The sequence below is a fragment of the Anomaloglossus baeobatrachus genome, chromosome 4 (genome assembly GCF_048569485.1).
Source record: "Anomaloglossus baeobatrachus isolate aAnoBae1 chromosome 4, aAnoBae1.hap1, whole genome shotgun sequence".
Classification (NCBI taxonomy): domain Eukaryota; kingdom Metazoa; phylum Chordata; class Amphibia; order Anura; family Aromobatidae; genus Anomaloglossus; species Anomaloglossus baeobatrachus.
Genome location: NC_134356.1, coordinates 701,720,247 through 701,742,015, shown reverse-complemented (window position 1 = coordinate 701,742,015; position 21,769 = coordinate 701,720,247). Strand labels below are relative to the sequence as shown.

The 21,769-nt window shown below is 55.7% G+C and overlaps 1 protein-coding gene across 3 annotated transcripts in view; it reads right to left on the bottom strand.

Moving 5' to 3' along the window:
- TFR2 (transferrin receptor 2) overlaps positions 1 to 21,769 on the bottom strand; it is an 82,933-nt gene that overhangs the window by 17,220 nt on the left and 43,944 nt on the right. For all 3 annotated transcript variants that reach the window (XM_075346750.1, XM_075346748.1, XM_075346749.1), the window contains exons 6-8: positions 20,642 to 20,764; positions 20,496 to 20,573; positions 20,180 to 20,319 (exon numbers count right to left, since the gene is read on the bottom strand). In XM_075346750.1, the coding sequence (XP_075202865.1) occupies positions 20,180 to 20,319; positions 20,496 to 20,573; positions 20,642 to 20,764 (341 nt within the window). The remainder of the gene's footprint in view (positions 1 to 20,179; positions 20,320 to 20,495; positions 20,574 to 20,641; positions 20,765 to 21,769) is intronic.

Genomic DNA, 21,769 nt, shown 5'->3' with positions numbered 1-21,769 from the left:
AGCCACACCATAGTCACATCCCGCTGCACACTCCAGCCACACCATAGTCACATCCCGCCGCACACTCCAGCCACACCATAGTCACATCCCGCTGCACACTCCAGCCACACCATAGTCATCCCGCCGCACACTCCAGCCACACCATAGTCACATCCCGCCGCACACTCCAGCCACATCAGAGTCACATCCCGCCGCACACTCCAGCCATACCGTAGTCATATCCCGCCACACACTCCAGCCACATCAGAGTCATATCCCGCCGCACACTCCAGCCACATCAGAGTCATATCCCGCCGCACACTCCAGCCACATCAGAGTCATATCCCGCCGCACACTCCGGCCACACCATAGTCACATCCCGCCGCACACTCCAGCCACATCAGAGTCATATCCCGCCGCACACTCCAGCCACACCAGAGTCACATCCCGCCGCACACTCCAGCCACACCATAGTCACATCCCGCCGCACACTCCAGCCACACCATAGTCACATCCCGCCGCACACTCCAGCCACACCATAGTCACATCCCGCCGCACACTCCAGCCACACCATAGTCACATTCCGCCGCACACTCCAGCCACATCAGAGTCATATCCCGCCGCACACTCCAGCCACACCATAGTCACATCCCGCCGCACACTCCAGCCACACCATAGTCACATCCCGCCGCACACTCCAGCCACACCATAGTCACATCCCGCCGCACACTCCAGCCACACCATAGTCACATCCCGCCGCACACTCCAGCCATACCGTAGTCACATCCCGCCGCACACTCCAGCCACATCAGAGTCATATCCCGCCGCACACTCCTGCCACACCGTAGTCATATCCCGCCGCACACTCCAGCCACATCAGAGTCATATCCCGCCGCACACTCCTGCCACACCGTAGTCATATCCCGCCGCACACTCCAGCCACATCAGAGTCATATCCCGCCGCACACTCCAGCCACACCACAGTCACATCCCGCCGCACACTCCAGCCACACCACAGTCACATCCCGCCGCACACTCCAGCCACACCATAGTCACATCCCGCCGCACACTCCAGCCACACCACAGTCACATCCCGCCGCACACTCCAGCCACACCATAGTCACATCCCGCCGCACACTCCAGCCACACCATAGTCACATCCCGCCGCACACTCCAGCCACATCAGAGTCATATCCCGCCACACACTCCAGCCACACCATAGTCACATGCCGCCGCACACTCCAGCCACACCATAGTCACATCCCGCCGCACACTCCAGCCACACCATAGTCACATCCCGCCGCACACTCCAGCCACACCATAGTCACATCCCGCCGCACACTCCAGCCACATCAGAGTCATATCCCGCCGCACACTCCAGCCACACCATAGTCACATCCCGCCGCACACTCCAGCCACACCATAGTCACATCCCGCCGCACACTCCAGCCACACCATAGTCACATCCCGCCGCACACTCCAGCCATACCGTAGTCACATCCCGCCGCACACTCCAGCCACATCAGAGTCATATCCCGCCGCACACTCCTGCCACACCGTAGTCATATCCCGCCGCACACTCCAGCCACATCAGAGTCATATCCCGCCGCACACTCTAGCCACACCATAGTCACATCCCGCCGCACACTCCAGCCACACCATAGTCACATCCCGCCGCACACTCCTGCCATACCGTAGTCACATCCCGCCGCACACTCCAGCCACATCAGAGTCATATCCCGCCGCACACTCCTGCCACACCGTAGTCATATCCCGCCGCACACTCCAGCCACATCAGAGTCATATCCCGCCGCACACTCCTGCCACACCGTAGTCATATCCCGCCGCACACTCCAGCCACATCAGAGTCATATCCCGCCGCACACTCCAGCCACACCACAGTCACATCCCGCCGCACACTCCAGCCACACCACAGTCACATCCCGCCGCACACTCCAGCCACACCATAGTCACATCCCGCCGCACACTCCAGCCACACCACAGTCACATCCCGCCGCACACTCCAGCCACACCATAGTCACATCCCGCCGCACACTCCAGCCACACCATAGTCACATCCCGCCGCACACTCCAGCCACATCAGAGTCATATCCCGCCGCACACTCCAGCCACACCATAGTCACATGCCGCCGCACACTCCAGCCACACCATAGTCACATCCCGCCACACACTCCAGCCACACCATAGTCACATCCCGCCGCACACTCCAGCCACACCATAGTCACATCCCGCCGCACACTCCAGCCACATCAGAGTCATATCCCGCCGCACACTCCAGCCACACCATAGTCACATCCCGCCGCACACTCCAGCCACACCATAGTCACATCCCGCCGCACACTCCAGCCACACCATAGTCACATCCCGCCGCACACTCCAGCCATACCGTAGTCACATCCCGCCGCACACTCCAGCCACATCAGAGTCATATCCCGCCGCACACTCCTGCCACACCGTAGTCATATCCCGCCGCACACTCCAGCCACATCAGAGTCATATCCCGCCGCACACTCCTGCCACACCGTAGTCATATCCCGCCGCACACTACTGCCACATCAGAGTCATATCCCGCCGCACACTCCAGCCACACCACAGTCACATCCCGCCGCACACTCCAGCCACACCACAGTCACATCCCGCCGCACACTCCAGCCACACCATAGTCACATGCCGCCGCACACTCCAGCCACACCACAGTCACATCCCGCCGCACACTCCAGCCATACCGTAGTCACATCCCGCCGCACACTCCAGCCACATCAGAGTCATATCCCGCCGCACACTCCAGCCATACCGTAGTCATATCCCGCCGCACACTCCAGCCACATCAGAGTCATATCCCGCCGCACACTCCAGCCACACCATAGTCACATCCCGCCGCACACTCCAGCCACATCAGAGTCATATCCCGCCGCACACTCCTGCCACACCGTAGTCACATCCCGCCGCACACTCCAGTAACACCACAGTCACATCCTGCCGCACACTCCAGCCACACCATAGTCACATCCCGCCGCACACTCCAGCCATACCGTAGTCATATCCCGCTGCACACTCCAGCCACATCAGAGTCATATCCCGCCGCACACTCCAGCCACACCATAGTCACATCCCGCCGCACACTCCAGCCACATCAGAGTCATATCCCGCCGCACACTCCTGCCACACCATAGTCACATCCCGCCGCACACTCCAGTAACACCACAGTCACATCCCGCCGCACACTCCAGCCACACCATAGTCACATCCCGCCGCACACTCCAGCCATACCGTAGTCATATCCCGCCGCACACTCAAGCCACATCAGAGTCATATCCCGCCGCACACTCCAGCCACACCATAGTCATATCCCGCCGCACACTCCAGTAACACCAGTCACATCCCGCCGCACACTCCTGCCATACCGTAGTCACATCCCGCCGCACACTCCTGCCATACCGTAGTCACATCCCACCGCACACTCCAGCCACACCACAGTCACATCCCGCCGCACACTCCAGCCACACCACAGTCACATCCCGCCGCACACTCCAGCCACACCACAGTCACATCCCGCCGCACACTCCAGCCACACCGTAGTCATATCACGCCGCACACTCCAGCCACACCACAGTCACATCCCGCCGCACACTCCAGCCACACCGTAGTCATATCCCGCCGCACATTCCAGCCACACCACAGTCATATCCCGCCGCACATTCCAGCCCCACCACAGTCACATCCCGCCGCACACTCCAGCCACACCACAGTCATATCCCGCCGCACACTGCAGCCACACCAGTCACATCCCGCCGCACACTCCAGCCACATCAGAGTCATATCCCCTCGCACACTCCAGCCACACCACAGTCACATCCCGCCGCACACTCCAGCCACACCACAGTCATATCCCGCCGCACACTGCAGCCACACCAGTCACATCCCGCCGCACACTCCAGCCACATCAGAGTCATATCCCCCCGCACACTCCAGCCACACCATAGTCACATCCCGCCGCACACTCCAGTAACACCACAGTCACATCCCGCCGCACACTCCTGCCATACCGTAGTCACATCCCGCCGCACACTCCTGCCATACCGTAGTCACATCCCGCCGCACACTCCAGCCACACCACAGTCACATCCCGCCGCACACTCCAGCCACACCACAGTCACATCCCGCCGCACACTCCAGCCACACCGTAGTCATATCCCGCCGCACACTCCAGCCACACCACAGTCACATCCCGCCGCACACTCCAGCCACACCGTAGTCATATCCCGCCGCACACTCCAGCCACACCACAGTCATATCCCGCCGCACATTCCAGCCACACCACAGTCACATCCCGCCGCACACTCCAGCCACACCACAGTCATATCCCGCCGCACACTGCAGCCACACCAGTCACATCCCGCCGCACACTCCAGCCACATCAGAGTCATATCCCGCCGCACACTCCAGCCACACCACAGTCACATCCCGCCGCACACTCCGGCCACACCACAGTCATATCCCGCCGCACACTGCAGCCACACCACAGTCACATCCCGCCGCACACTCCAGCCACACCACAGTCACATCCCGCCGCACACTCCAGCCACACCAGTCACATCCCGCCGCACACTCCAGCCACACCAGTCATATCCTGCCGCACACTCCAGCCACACCAGTCATATCCTGCCGCACACTCCAGCCACATCAGAGTCATATCCTGCCGCACACTCCAGCCACACCACAGTCACATCCCGCCGCACACTCCAGCCACACCACAGTCACATCCCGCCGCACACTCCAGCCACACCGTAGCCACATCCCGCCGCACACTCCAGCCACACCGTAGCCACATCCCGCCGCACACTCCTGCCACACCGTAGTCACATCCCGCCGCACACTTCAGCCACACCACAGTCACATCCCACCGCTCACTCCAGCCACACCACAGTCACATCCCGCCGCACACTCCAGCCACACCACAGTCACATCCCGCCGCACACTCCTGCCACACCACAGTCACATCCCGCCGCACACTCCTGCCACACCACAGTCACATCCCGCCGCACACTCCTGCCACACCACAGTCACATCCTGCCGCACACTCCAGCCACACCACAGTCACATCCCGCCGCACACTCCAGCCACACCAGTCATATCCTGCCGCACACTCCAGCCACATCAGAGTCATATCCCGCCGCACACTCCAGCCACACCACAGTCACATCCCGCCGCACACTCCAGCCACACCACAGTGACATCCCGCCGCACACTCCAGCCACACCACAGTCACATCCCGCCGCACACTCCAGCCACACCGTAGTCACATCCCGCCGCACACTCCAGCCACACCGCAGTCACATCCCGCCGCACACTCCAGCCACACCGCAGTCACATCCCGCCGCACACTCCAGCCACACCACAGTCACATCCCGCCGCATACTCCAGCCACACCACAGTCACATCCCGCTGCACACTCCAGCCACACCAGAGTCACATCCCGCCGCACACTCCAGCCACACCGTAGTCCTATCCCGCCGCACACCCCAGCCACACCGTAGTCACAACCCGTCGCACGCTACAGAGTCACGTCCCGGGGCACACTCCAGTCACACCAGTCACATCCCGGGGCACACTCCGGTCACACTACAGAGACACGTCCCGGGGCACACTCCGGTGACAGCACCGTCACATCCCGGGGCACACTCCGGTCACAGCACCGTCACATCCCAGGGGACACTCTGGTCACACCTCAGTCACGTCCCGGGGCACACTCTGGTCACACCTCAGTCATGTCCCGGGGCACACTCTGGTCACACCTCAGTCACGTCCCAGGGCACACTCTGGTCACACCTCAGTCACGTCCTGGGGCACACTCTGGTCACACTACAGAGTCACGTCTCGGGGCACACTCCGGTAACACCACAGTCACGTCCCGGGGCACACTCTGGTCACACTACAGAGTTTCCTCCCGGGCACACTCCAGTCACACTCCAAAGTCACGGGTCGGGGCACACTCCAGTCACACCATAGAGTCACGTCCCAGGGGACAATCTGGTCACACCAAAGTCACGTCCCGGGGCACACTCTGGTCACACCTCAGTCACGTCCTGGGGCACACTCTGGTCACACCACACTCCCGTCCCGGGGCACACTCCGGTCACACTACAGAGTCACGTTGTAACAGTGTGTCCCTCCCCCGCTTTTGCTCATGGTGTAATAGTCTGTCTCTCCTTGACTGTCCTGTATATACTACTGGTGGGAGATTGTTTGTTCTTCTCAGCATGGGACTTCTCCACTCCACAACTTGGTAAACAGAACAGAGCCAGGAGTCTAAAGTCCATTCATGTATCAGATGTCCAGGCGGAGTTGGACTCTTCTGCCCACCTAAGGGGCTGATCCCAGGACAGAAGAACAATGAGACCCATGTTTGTTCACTTAGTTGGATCTCGGCTGGAGAAGGACTAGGATCTATTGCGGAGGCTGGATCCTAGAGCCTGTGTATGGACTGTCACAGACTGGAGATCAGTGGCCACGTGGGATTGTGTTTTGTTGTTCACCTGTTGGACTCAAGGAACTCATGTAAGGACCATTGCCCTATTTTCCCTGGCGTTGGAATACCAGGAGGCGCCCCTGGATCTTTTGTTTTGTTGTGGACTCCTTGCAGACTTTAAGGATCTATATTTATGTTTGGTGCTTTATCTTTGTGGTCCCAATAAAGCCCTTTGGATTGTTCCTTGGCCTGGCGTCCCTTACTGCTCTGTCGCATACCCCGTCACTAACTGGTTGGCAGCGGCGGGATCAGAGCAGAAAGAGTGGAGGACTACGGCCCATTTACATCTGGAATCAGAACCTCAGAGTACAAGAACTGGACTGTGGTGAGGCTACAAACAAAGGCCCGTGAATTAGGAGTCTGCTACAAAGGACTCTCTAAGGAGCAACTAATTGAGGCATTGAAAAACGCTTGCCTGCAAGATGGCACCGAGGAACAATTTCCACAGCAAGGGGAGGAAAGACGGGAGCTGGAGGTAAATACCCAAAAAAGTAAATGGGTTGTGTCGTATGAGGAGGAGATGGCACTGCTTGGAGATGAGGCCACCATAGAAGATAAGAGGGAGGCCATTCGCAGAGCTCAAGAGAGGGCAGCATTGCTGGAGAGGAGGTTTGCTGTGGAAGCAGCTAGAGGCTCCAGACAAACTGTAACCACAGCACCAACTATGAGGGAATTCTCCAGAGTGTCCCGCAAGGACTGTAAGCCATTTAATGAAACTGCACGCGACATTGAGGGCTTCTTCCAGGACTTTGAGCATCAGTGCCGATTAATGGAAGTCCCAGAAAGAGAGCGAGTCAGACACCTGGTGGGCCTCTTGGAGGGTGGAGCTGCCGACGCCTATAGAGCTATGGACCCTCAGTGGAATTGTGAGTATGGGGAGATAAAACAGAGCATTCTAGAACATTATGCCGTGACCCCAGATACTTATAGGACTAAGTTCCGTACATTAGCCTGTGATGGGGAAGTGTCTTTCAAGATGTATGCCCACAGACTGAAACAAGTATGCCATCGCTGGCTGGAGGGAGAGGGGGCCTTAACTTGGGAGACCTTCCTCCAGGTCATCCTGATAGAGCAGTTCTATGCCAGGTGCCTTGCGGAAATCAGAGAATGGGTGCGTGAGAGGAGACCAGAGACAGTGGAACAAGCTGCCGCTCTAGCTGATGATCTTCTCACCATCAAGCCTCAATGGAAAAGGCTACTAGTCAGTGAGAAAAAAACTACCAGCTCCCCAACACCAGTGGTCCCTTGTCCTTTGGCCTCCAATGTTCACCGTCCCAATAGACTACCAACACATGGCGGACCCCGTGTGAATGTGCCTCCTACTACTCCTGCCTCCTCTTTGGGAGTACGACGTGGAGAAAGACTCATAGAACGTAGATGTTATGGATGTGGGCAGCCTGGTCATCCGCAAGCTCACTGTCCAGGTGTTCAGAGGCAAAACAGTTACAGACCCCCTTTGCCTGTTCATTATCTACAGACACCTTCACCAGGAGAAGAACTGGATTCAGGCCCTGATGATTTGCCAAGTGACTCTGATATCCTGGCTCCCCTACCAGGAGTCTATGGGGTGCGAGCCACAGCCGCCCGTTCTTCTGATCTTCAGCATAAACATCTACAGGAGGTCGTGCTGGATGGCCAAAAAGTTGTTGGCTTTTGTGACACTGGGGCTTTTCTCACCATCGCAGATCCCCGAGTAATTCAACCAGAAGCAATGCAAAAGAGACCAGGAATTGCCATTGAATTGGCTGGAGGTACTCAGAGATATATTCCAAGAGCGAGTGTGACCCTGGATTATGGCTTTGGGGCAAAACAATGCATGATTGGTGTGATGAGCGGCCTTCCTGCAGACATACTCCTAGGCAATGATGTGGGGAATCTTCAATGCCACTTTGTCGGTGCGATAACCAGAAGTCAAGCCAAGAAAGCAGCAGATGTGGACGTGTACAACCCATCCATGGAAATGAGGCCACCAGAACTGCCGTCACAGCCGGTGAGTGATTCTTCTTGTGGGTCTCTCATATGAATGTCACTTGGGCTAAAGTTCAGTTTAGACAAGAAGTAGAGACTGACCCCACCCTGGCTAGCTTTAGAGCTCGGGCTGAAGTAGGACAGTTAGGAGAAAATGGGGAAAAAATTAGAAAAAATGGACTTCTATATCGGGTTACCAACGCTGACTCCTTAGATAAGCCCTGGACTTATAGCAAACAGCTGATTGTTCCTCAGAAATACAGAATTTCCCTATTACACCTTGCTCATGACATTCCTACGGCCGGCCATCAAAGGAAAACCCACACCGAGAGACGATTGACTCAAAGTTTCTATTGGCCTGGAATTTCTCAAGCAGTGGCGCATTTCTGCAGAACTTGCGACATATGTCAGCGTAGAGGGCGACCCGGAGATCACCCAAAGGCACCCTTGCAACCACTCCCTATCATAGAAGAACCCTTTCAAAGAGTAGCTGTCGATATCATTGGACCTCTGGCTAAACCAAGTAAATCTGGAAAGCAATACATTCTCACTGTTGTGGACTATGCCACCCGATATCCAGAAGCCGTGGTCTTGTCAAGTATTTCTGCAGCCAAGGTGGCCAAGGCCTTTGTTACCATTTTCACCCGAGTAGGATTCCCAAGTGAAATCTTATCGGACCAAGGCTCCCAGTTCATGTCAGAGTTGGTGCAGTGTCTGTGGCGCACCTGTGGAGTACGAACAATTCGAACTACAGCATACCATCCTCAAACCAATGGACTTTGTGAACGGTTTAATCAAACACTGAAAAATATACTAAGGGCCTTCACTGACAGGGATTCCGACTGGGAGAAGTACCTACCCCATCTCCTGTTCGCCTATCGGGAAGTTCCCCAGGAGTCCACTGGGTTTTCCCCCTTTGAACTACTCTATGGAAGAAAGGTCAGAGGACCCTTAACTCTACTAAAGGAATATTGGGAGGGGCAAGTTGAAGATACAGGAACCCCTGTTGTTCCATATGTCCTCAAGCTTCGGGAAACCCTGGCTCAACTTGCTAGTTTGGCTCAGGATCATGTGCGGATGGCTCAAACCAGACAGAAGACATGGTATGACCGCAAAGCACGCTATCGAGAATTTGTAGAGGGACAACAAGTCTTAATGATTGTTCCCCATCGGCAAAATAAACTCCAGACAACCAGTTAGAATCACCATGCAGCATGAGCTGGAGAAGATGTTACAGCTTGGGGTGATTCAGGCCTCCCATAGTCCTTGGGCCTCTCCTGTTGTGTTAGTACCCAAGAAAGATGGGAGTACTCTATTTTGTGTGGACTACAGACGACTAAATGACTATACCATCAGTGATGCTTACCCAATGCCCCGCATTGATGAACTTCTAGACCGGCTAGCTGGGGCATGATACGTCACCACCTTGGATCTCAGTAAGGGATACTGGCAAATTCCCCTGCTCGAGGAAGGTAGAGAAAAGTCGGCTTTTATAACCCCCTTTGGTCTGTATAAATTTCTAAACATGCCTTTCGGAATGAAAAACGCCCCTGCAACATTTCAGAGAATGGTGGACCAGATCCTCCGGGGATGTGGCGACTTCGCTTGTGCCTACCTGGATGATATCGCCATCTTCAGCCACACATGGGAGGAACATCTGAATCAAGGAGCTGTTGTTCTTGACCGGATTCTCGCAGCTGGCCTAACTATTCAACCTGATAAATGCCAATTGGGGATGGGTGAAGTCCAATACGTAATGCATCGAGTAGGAGGAGGGAAGTTACTTCCTGAACCTGCCAAAATCCAGGCTATTAGAGACTGGCCTGTACCCCAAACTAAAAAACAAGTTATGGCTTTTTTGGGCACTGCCAGTTATTACCGAAAATTTGTTTCTCACAGACGCTCTGTGGCCAAGCCCCTAACAGACCTCACGAAGAAAACGATGCCCCGGCTGGTGATCTGGACTCCAGCCTGTGATGAGGCTTTTAACCGGCTGAAGGACGCTCTGGTCTGCGACCCTGTTATGGCTGCTCCAGACTACAAGCGGAGATTCATTGTGCAGACGGATGCCTCTTCTTATGGACTGGGAGCTGTCCTCAGCCAGGTGAATGCAGCCGGGGACAAACACCCCATCGCCTATCTCAGCCGGAAACTGCTGGACCGAGAAGTGGCCTATGCAACTGTTGAGAAGGAATGTCTGGCTGTAGTGTGGGCCCTTAGGAAACTAAGGCCGTATCTGTATGGACGAGAATTCACTGTGTTTACTGATCACAATCCCCTCACCTGGCTGAACAGCGTCTCTGGGGACAATGGACGCTTATTACGATGGAGCCTGGCTCTGCAGCCCTATAACTTTACCATACAATATAGAAGGGGCAGCCAACACCAAAATGCAGATGGACTGTCCAGGCAAGAGGAGCCCGGAGTCAGGGTCGGCATGTATACGTGCACTTCACAAGCGAACTGTTGAGGTCACTAGTCCGTGCACAAATTGAGGGGGGAAGGGGTTGTAACAGTGTGTCCCTCCCCCGCCTTTGCTCATGGTGTAATAATAGTCTATCTCTCCTTGACTGTCCTGTATGTACTACTGGTGGGGGATTGTTTGTTCTTCTCAGCATGGGACTTCTCCAATCCACAACTTGGTAAACAGAACAGAGCCAGGACTTCTAAAGTCCATTCATGTATCAAGTGTCCAGGCGGAGTTGGACTCTTCTGCCCACCTAAGGGGCTGATCCCAGGACAGAAGGACAATGAGACCCATGTTAGGTCAGTTAGTTGGATCTCGGCTGGAGAAGGACTAGGATCTATTGCTGAGGCTGGATCCTAGAGCCTGTGTATGGACTGTCACAGACTGGAGATCAGTGGCCACATGGGATTGCGTTTTGTTGTTCACCCTGTTGGACTTAAGGAACTCATATAAGGACCATTGCCATATTTTCCCTGCTGTTGGAATACCGGGAGGTGCCCCTGGATCTTTTGTTTTGTTGTGGACTCCTAGCAGACTTTAAGGATTTATATGTAGTTACTTAGGTTGAAAAAAGACCTAGGTCCATTTAGTTCAACCTTCCTCCACCAGTTCTACATTTGGTCACTAAGTCATTTATAACCAAGCATTTGTTTGGTGCTTTATCTTTGGTTCCAATAAAGCCCTTTGGATTGTTCCTTAGCCTGGCGTCCCTTACTGCTCTGCCGCATACCCCGTTACACACGTCCCGGGGCACACTCCGGTCACACCACAGTCACGTCCCGGGGCACACTCCGGTCACACCACAGTCACGTCCCGGGGCACACTCCGGTCACACCACAGTCACGTCCCGGGGCACACTCCTGCCACACTACAGTCACGTCCCGGGGCACACTCCGGTCACACCACAGTCACGTCCCGGGGCACACTCTGGTCACACCACAGTCACGTCCCGGGGCACACTCTGGTCACACCACAGTCACGTTCCGGGGCACACTCCGGTCACACCACAGTCACGTCCCGGGGCACACTCCGGTCACACCACAGTCATGTCCCGGGGCACACTCCGGTCACACCACAGTCACGTGCCGGGGCACACTCCCACCACACTACAGTCACGTCCCGGGGCACACTCCCGCCACACCACAGTCACGTCCCGGGGCACACTCCGGTCACACCACAGTCACGTCCCGGGGCACACTCCGGTCACACCACAGTCACGTCCCGGGACACACTCCGGACACACCACAGTCACGTCCCGGGGCACACTCCTGCCACACTACAGTCACGTCCCGGGGCACACTCCGGCCACACTACAGTCACGTCCCGGGGCACACTCCCGCCACACTACAGTCACGTCCCGGGGCACACTCCGGCCACACTACAGTCACGTCCCGGGGCACACTCCGGTCACACCACAGTCACGTCCCGGGGCACACTCCGGTCACACCACAGTCACGTCCCGGGACACACTCCGGTCACACCACAGTCACGTCCCGGGGCACACTCCCGCCACACTACAGTCACGTCCCGGGGAACACTCCGGTCACACCCCAGTCACGTCCTGGGGCACACTCCTGCCACACTACAGTCACGTCCCGGGGCACACTCCGGCCACACTACAGTCACGTCCTGGGGCACACTCCGGCCACACTACAGTCACGTCCCGGGACACACTCCGGTCACACCACAGTCACGTCCCGGGGCACATTCCGGTCATACCACAGTCACGTCCCGGGACACACTCCGGTCACACCACAGTCACGTCCCGGGGCACACTCCCGCCACACTACAGTCACGTCCCGGGGCACACTCCGGTTACACCACAGTCACGTCCCGGGGCACACTCCCGCCACACTACAGTCACGTCCCGGGACACACTCCGGTCACACCACAGTCACGTCCCGGGGCACACTCCCGCCACACTACAGTCACGTCCCGGGGAACACTCCGGTCACACCACAGTCACGTCCCGGGGCACACTCCCGCCACACTACAGTCACGTCCCGGGACACACTCCGGTCACACCACAGTCACGTCCCGGGGCACACTCCCGCCACACTACAGTCACGTCCCGGGGCACACTCCGGTCACACCACAGTCACGTTCCGGGGCACACCCCGGTCACACCCCAGTCACGTCCCGGGGCACACTCCGGTTACACCACAGTCACGTCCCGGGGCACACTCCCGCCACACTACAGTCACGTCCCGGGGAACACTCCGGTCACACCCCAGTCACGTCCCGGGGCACACTCCCGCCACACTACAGTCACGTCCCGGGGCACACTCCGGCCACACTACAGTCACGTCCCGGGGCACACTCCGGCCACACTACAGTCACGTCCCGGGGCACACTCCGGCCACACTACAGTCACGTCCCGGGACACACTCCGGTCACACCACAGTCACGTCCCGGAGCACATTCCGGTCATACCACAGTCACGTCCCGGGACACACTCCGGTCACACCACAGTCACGTCCCGGGGCACACTCCCGCCACACTACAGTCACGTCCCGGGACACACTCCGGTTACACCACAGTCACGTCCCGGGGCACACTCCCGCCACACTACAGTCACGTCCTGGGACACACTCCGGTCACACCACAGTCACGTCCCGGGGCACACTCCCGCCACACTACAGTCACGTCCCGGGGAACACTCCGGTCACACCACAGTCACGTCCCGGGGCACACTCCCGCCACACTACAGTCACGTCCCGGGACACTCTCCGGTCACACCACAGTCACGTCCTGGGGCACACTCCCGCCACACTACAGTCACGTCCCGGGGCACACTCCGGTCACACCACAGTCACGTTCCGGGGCACACCCCGGTCACACCCCAGTCACGTCCCGGGGCACACTCCGGTTACACCACAGTCACGTCCCGGGGCACACTCCCGCCACACTACAGTCACGTCCCGGGGCACACTCCGGTTACACCACGGTCACGTCCCGGGGCACACTCCCGCCACACTACAGTCACGTCCCGGGACACACCCCGTTCACACCCCAGTCACGTCCCAGGGCACACTCCGGTCACACCACAGTCACGTCCCGGGGCACACTCCGGTCACACCACAGTCACGTCCCGGGACACACTCCGGTCACACCACAGTCACGTCCCGGGGCACACTCCCGCCACACTACAGTCACGTCCCGGGGAACACTCCGGTCACACCACAGTCACGTCCCGGGGCACACTCCCGACACACTACAGTCACGTCCCGGGGCACACTCCGGCCACACTACAGTCACGTCCCGGGGCACACTCCGGCCACACTACAGTCACGTCCCGGGACACACTCCGGTCACACCACAGTCACGTCCCGGGGCACATTCTGGTCATACCACAGTCACGTCCCTGGACACACTCCGGTCACACCACAGTCACGTCCCGGGGCACACTCCCGCCACACTACAGTCACGTCCCGGGGCACACTCCGGTTACACCACAGTCACGTCCCGGGGCACACTCCCGCCACACTACAGTCACGTCCCGGGACACACTCCGGTCACACCACAGTCACGTCCCGGGGCATACTCCCGCCACACTACAGTCACGTCCCGGGGAACACTCCGGTCACACCACAGTCACGTCCCGGGGCACACTCCCGCCACACTACAGTCACGTCCCGGGACACACTCCGGTCACACCACAGTCACGTCCCGGGGCACACTCCGGTCACACCACAGTCACGTTCCGGGGCACACCCCGGTCACACCCCAGTCACGTCCCGGGGCACACTCCGGTTACACCACAGTCACGTCCCGGGGCACACTCCCGCCACACTACAGTCACGTCCAGGGGCACACTCCGGTTACACCACAGTCACGTCCCGGGGCACACTCCCGCCACACTACAGTCACGTCCCGGGACACACTCCGGTCACACCACAGTCACGTCCCGGGGCACACTCCCGCCACACTACAGTCACGTCCCGAGACACACTCCGGTCACACCACAGTCACGTCCCGGGGCACACCCCGTTCACACCCCAGTCACGTCCCGGGGCACACTCCCGCCACACTACAGTCACGTCCCGGGACACACTCCCGCCACACTACAGTCACGTCCCGGGGAACACTCCCGCCACACCACAGTCACGTCCCGGGGCACACTCCCGCCACACTACAGTCACGTCCCGGGGAACACTCCGGTCACATACACAGCCGCATAGTGTATTAGGCTGCGTTCACATGTCTGCCGTGAAAACAGATCCTGCAGAGATCCAGTTGCAATATGATTTCTGCCTGATGCGTTTTTTTAACATTGGAGTCTATGGAGGACGGATCCGTTACTGGATCACTATTTATCTTCCATTTGAAATGGATCTTGTAAGAAAGAAACGGAAGATAAATAGTGATCCAGTAATGGATCCGTCCTCCATAGACTCCAATGTAAAAAGAAAAATGGATCTAGCAGAAATCAGTTATTTAACAATGGCCAAAACGGCTGCGTTTGCAGAACTTTTTTTCCAATGGATGTCTGGAGGATCGGTGATAACAAGTCAGTACACCCCTCACATGTCTGTGAATATTTTACTCTATCTTCTCCTGGGACAGCGCTACAGATCTGCCCCGTGGTACAATGTACAGTGTCAGTGTGCAGCTTGTATACAATGTGCAGTATCGGTGCGCAGCTTATATACAATGTGCAGTGTCAGTGCGCAGCTTGTATACAATGTGCAGTATCCATGCGCAGCTTGTATACAATGTGCAGTGTCAGTGTGCGGCTTGTATACAATGCGCAGTATCGGTGCGCAGCTTGTATACAATGTGCAGTGTCAGTGTGCATACAATGTGCAGTGTCAGTGTGCAGCTTGTATACAATGTGCAGTGCCAGTGTGCGGCTTGTATACAATGTGCAGTATCGGTGCGCAGCTTGTATACAATGTGCAGTATCGGTGTACAGCTTATATACAATGTGCAGTGTGAATGCGCAGCTTTTATACAATGTGCAGTGTCAGTGTGCAGCTTGTATACAATGTGCAGTGTCAGTGTGCAGCTTGTATACAATGTGCAGTGTCAGTGTGCAGCTTGTATACAATGTGCAGTGTCAGTGCGCAGCTTGTATACAATGTGCAGCGTCAGTCTGCAGCTTGTATACAATGTGCAGTGCCAGTGTGCGGCTTGTATACAATGTGCAGTATCGGTGCACAGCTTGTATACAATGTGCAGTGTCGGTGTACAGCTTATATACAATGTGCAGTGTGAATGCGCAGCTTGTATACAATGTGCAGTGTCAGTGTGCAGCTTGTATACAATGTGCAGTGTGAGTGTGCAGCTTGTATACAATGTACAGTGTCAGTGCGCGGCTTGTATACAATGTGCAGTGCCAGTGTGCATACAATGTGCAGTGTCAGTGTGCAGCTTGTATACAATGTGCAGTGTGAATGCGCAGCTTGTATACAATGTGCAGTGTCAGTGTGCAGCTTGTATACAATGTACAGTGTCAGTGCGCAGCTTGAATACAATGTGCAGTGTCAGTGTGCAGCTTGTATACAATGTGCAGTGCTAGTGTGCAGCTTGTATACAATGTGCAGTGTCAGTGCGCAGTTTGTATACAATGTACAGTGTCAGTGCGCAGCTTGTATACAATGTGCAGTGCCAGTGTGCAGCTTGTATACAATGTGCAGTGTGAGTGTGCAGCTTGTATACAATGTGCAGTGTGAGTGTGCAGCTTGTATACAATGTGCAGTGCCAGTGCGCAGCTTGTATACAATGTGCAGTGCCAGTGTGCAGCTTGTATACAATGTGCAGTGTGAGTGTGCAGCTTGTATACAATGTGCAGTGTGAATGCGCAGCTTGTATACAATGTACAGTGTCAGTGCGCAGCTTGTATGCAATGTGCAGTGTCAGTGTGCAGCTTGTATACAATGTGCAGTGCCAGTGTGCTGCTTGTATACAATGTGCAGTGTGAGTGTGCAGCTTGTATACAATGTACAGTGTCAGTGTGCAGCTTGTATACAATGTGCAGTGTCAGTGCGCAGCTTGTATAACTGTGTACATAACTCATCACAGCCATTAATGTCTAAACTGCTGCAACAAATGTGAGTACACCCCTAAGTGACTATGGCCACATTGTGCCCTTAGTGTGAATATTTTGTGTGGCCGCCATTATTTCCCAGCACGGCCTTACCTCTCTTGTTCCTGGAAATCAGTAGATCTTCACAGGAGCCGCTGGATCCTCTTCATCCTCCATGACCACACCCCGCAGCTGGTGGATGTTACAGACTTTCCGCGTCTCCACCTTTCGTGAGAGGAGGTCCCACAGATGCTCCATAGGGTTTAGGTCTGGAGATGCTCGGCTGGTCCAGCACCTTCACCTTCAGTGTCTGTAGCGAGGCAGTGGGGGGCTTGGAGGTGTTTGGGGGTCCTATGGTGGATTATGAAGGGTGGGGATCCTGCTCTGCTTCAGTGTCACAGGACATGTTGTATTCATGGTTCCCTCAATGATCTGTAGCTACCCACAGCTGGCAGCACTTATGCAGCCCCAAACCATGACCCTTGAACACCACCATGCCTGACTGTAGGCAGGACACACTTGTCTTTGTGCTCCTAACCTGGAGCCGCCGCACATGCTGCCACCCCAAGATTGTTCCAGTAATTCATGTCCTTCGTCTGCTTATCTTCAGTAAACTTTCTACAGGTTTCTTCTGCATCATTTTTAGAAGAGGCTTCCTTCTGGGATGACAGCCATACAGAGTGTATGCAGCGTATGGTCTGAGCACTGACAGGTGTATCCCCCACCCCTGTAACCTCTGCAGTGTGTGGCGTATGGTCTGAGCACTGACAGGCGGACCCCCCTGTAACAGTGTGTCCCTCCCCCGCCTTTGCTCATGGTGTAATAATAGTCTGTCCCTCCTTGACTGTCCTGTATGTACTACTGGTGGGGGATTGTTTGTTCTTCTCAGCATGGGATCTCCAATCCACAACTTGCTAAACAGAACAGAGCCAGGACTTCTAAAGTCCATTGATGTATCAAGTGTCCAGGCGGAGTTGGACTCTTCTGCCCACCTAAGGGGCTGATCCCAGGAGAGAAGAACAATGAGACCCATGTTAGTCAGTTGTTGGATCTCGGCTGGAGAAGGACTAGGATCTATAGCTGAGGCTGGATCCTAGAGCCTGTGTATGGACGGTCACAGACTGGAGATCAGTGGCCACGTGGGATTGTGTTTTGTTGTTCCCCCTGTTGGACTCAAGGAACTCATGTAAGGACCATTGCCATATTTTCCCGGGCGTTGGAATACCGAGAGGCGCCCCTGCATCTTTTGTTTTGTTGTGGACTCCTTGCAGACTTTAAGGATCTATATTTATGTTTGGTGCTTTATCTTTGTGGTTCCAATAAAGCCCTTTGGATTGTTCCTTGGCCTGGCGTCCCTCACTGTTCTGCCGCATACCCCGTCACAAACTGGTGGCAGCGGCGGGATCAGAGCAGAAAGAATGGAGTCGGCTACAAAGGACTCTCTAAGGAGCAACTAATTGAGGCATTGGAAAACGCTTGCCTGCAAGATGGCACCGAGGAAGGATTTCCACAGCAAGGGGAGGAAAGACGGGAGCTGGAGCTCTGTTGCCAAGCCCCTAACAGACCTCACGAAGAAAACGATGCCCCGGCTGGTTATCTGGACTCCAGCTTGTGATGAGACTTTTAACCGGCTGAAGAACGCCCTGGTCTGCGACCCTGTTCTGGCTGCTCCAGACTACAAGCGGAGATTCATTGTGCAGACGGACGCCTCTTGGTATGGACTGGGAGCTGTCCTCAGCCAGGTGAATGCAGCCGGGGAGGAACACCCCATTGCCTACCTCAGCAGGAAACTGCTGGACCGAGAAGTGGCCTATGCAACTGTTGAAGGAATGTCTGGCTGTAGTGTGGGCCCTTAAGAAACTACGGCCGTATCTGTATGGACAAGAATTCACTGTGGTTACTGATCACAATCCCCTCACCTGGCTGAACAGCGTCTCTGGGGACAATGGACGCTTACTGCGATGGAGCCTGGCTCTTCAACCCTATAACTTTACAATACAATATAGAAGGGGCAGCCAACACCAAAATGCAGAAGGATTGTCCAGGCAAGAGGAGCCCTGAGTCAGGTCCACCATGTTTACGTGTACTTGACAAGTGACCTGTTGATGTCACTAGTCCGTACACAAATTGAGGGGGGAAGGGGTTGTAACAGTGTGTCCCTCCCCCACCTTTGCTCATGGTGTAATAGTCTGTCTCTCCTTGACTGTACTGTATGTACTACTGGTGGTGGATTGTTTGTTCTTCTCAGCATGGGACTTCTCTAATCCACAACTTGGTAAACAGAACAGAGCCAGGACTTCTAAAGTCCATTCACGTATCAAGTGTCCAGGTGGAGTTGGACTCTTCTGCCCACCTAAGGGGCTATTCCCAGGACAGAAGGACAATGAGACCCATGTTAGGTCAGTTAGTTGGATCTCGGCTGGAGAAGGACTAGGATCTATAGCTGAGGCTGGATCCTAGAGCCTGTGTATGGACTGTCACAGACTGGAGATCAGTGGCCACGTGGGATTGCGTTTTGTTGTTCACCCTGTTGGACTCAAGGAACTCATATAAGGTCCATTGCCATATTTTCCCTGGCGTTGGAATACCGGGCGGTGCCCCTGGATCCTTTGTTTTGTTGTGGACTCCTTGCAGACTTTAAGTATCTATATTTATGTTTGGTGCTTTATGTTTGTGGTTCCAATAAAGCCCTTTGGATTGTTCCTTGGCCTGGCGTCCCTCACTGCTCTGCCGCATACCCCGTCACACCCCCACCCCGGTAACCTCTGCAGTGTGTGGTGTATGGTCTGCGCACTGACAGGCGGACCCCCCACCTCTGTAACCTCTGCAGTGTGCGGTGTATGGTCTGAGCACTGACTGGCGGACCCCCCACCCCTGTAAACTCTGCAGTGTGCGGTGTATGGTCTGCGCACTGACAGGCGGACCCCCCACCTCTGTAACCTCTGCAGTGTGCGGTGTATGGTCTGAGCACTGACAGGCGGACCCCCCACCCCTGTGTAGGGTCTGTACATTGTATCTCAGGGTCACATCTTTGGTCCCAGGAGAAGATATAATTCTATCTGTACAGCAGTGTTGGGGGTGTACTCACTTCTGCATCTCCCGCGTTGCTCTCGGGTCTCGTTCCGTATGTGATGGTGATGGCGGACGCTCTGGATGTGACCGGGGCAGCGTGTTTTTTTCCACTTACCTCAGTAAGGACCTCGCAGACGAGCGACTGATCCCCTGGACCGGGATCTTGGGGAGTCCTGAGGATTTGAAGGGAGGAAACTGCGTGTGATTGAAGGACGGGAAACCCGGAGTGTTGGGATCTCCAGTGCCGAGGTGAGCCTGGAAGAGAGCGCGCCGTCAGAGGGTGGAGCACGGGAGTGACGCTCTGCGGGGGCAGTGTACAGATGTACAGAGGAGCGATGCTCTGCGGGGGCAGTGTATGGAGGAGCGATGCTCTGTGGAGCAGTGTATGGAGGAGCGATGCTCTGCGGGCAGTGGATGGTAACATTACTCACGTGTCCATACACCGGGGTCTCCGCACTGTCTGAGAATATCAGCGCCCCCACAGCCCCGGCCTCCTCCGCGTTGTAGACCTGAGAGGGATGAATGTGTCAGTGATGGAGACAGAAGATCCCCTGCGGCCACGGACCCCGCTACTCACCTTCTCCGCGAAACTGATGTGTCCGGTGCGGAGCAGAACCAGAGAGGCCGAAACATCAACGTGCCAGGAACGGAGGAGCTCGAAGTCCTCCCGCCGCCCATAATTCACATACAGCAGCCCCCCCTGTAATAGAGAGAGAGGGGAGCGACCCCCATAATAACAGCAATATCCATAATGCCCCCATAATAACAGTGATATCCACAGTGCCCCCATAATAACAGAGATATCCACAGTGTCCCTGTGATGGTGTCATATTGTGGGTTATGTACCATTTTGTGTGGGTTCATGTTTTGGGCGGGGTGGTCTGTCTATTCGAAGTATTGTTTGTCCTGTCTGCAGGGTTATATCCCCTTGAAGTGCTTCTGTCCCTAGGTCTGGGGGAGGGGCCTAGAATACACCCAAACACTCTGTTTACCTGGGAGATTATGCATTCTGGCTGAGAAAGACTAAAGAGAAGTAAGATTGATCCTCTGAGGGAGAAGCTGACACCCCAGAGAGACTGTGAGAAACCCCGATTTCCCTGGAAAAGGACTGCTGGAGGATTGCCTGATCCCCGGGACATTTATCCCATTACTGGACTACTTTACCCTCTGAGTGGTGGATTATTTTTATGGACTTTCTGATTTGCTTGGAATAAATGCTCTTTGGATTATTCACTCATCTCTCGCTCTGTTGATTGTGTGATATGGGAGAAGGCCCTCGTGACAACTGGTGGCAGCGGTGGGATCAACAGAGCGCAGCCCAATGGAGATCCACCCACAGAGTGAGTACAGAAACTGGACTGCATCCAGTCTACAGGAGAGAGCCAGAGATCTGGGCCTGAGCTACCAGAGACTGACTAAAGAGGCCTTAATTGATCTACTGGTGGGTGCGAACCTGACCCCCTCCTCCCAGATGTCTGACAGATAAGCACTGGAGACGGGGATCCCTGCCCCAAAAAGCCAGTGGTTGTTGGTGGTATGAAGAAGAGATGGATGTTCTGGGCCCAGGTTTATCTCAGGAATATAAGGAGGAGGCTGCTCGCCGAGCACAGAGGAGACAAGAAGCAATGGAGTCCGGCAGAGGGAGTAATGTGAGTGTAAACCCAGCGATCCGGGAGTCTGTACGGATCATCCGGGCGGACTTCAA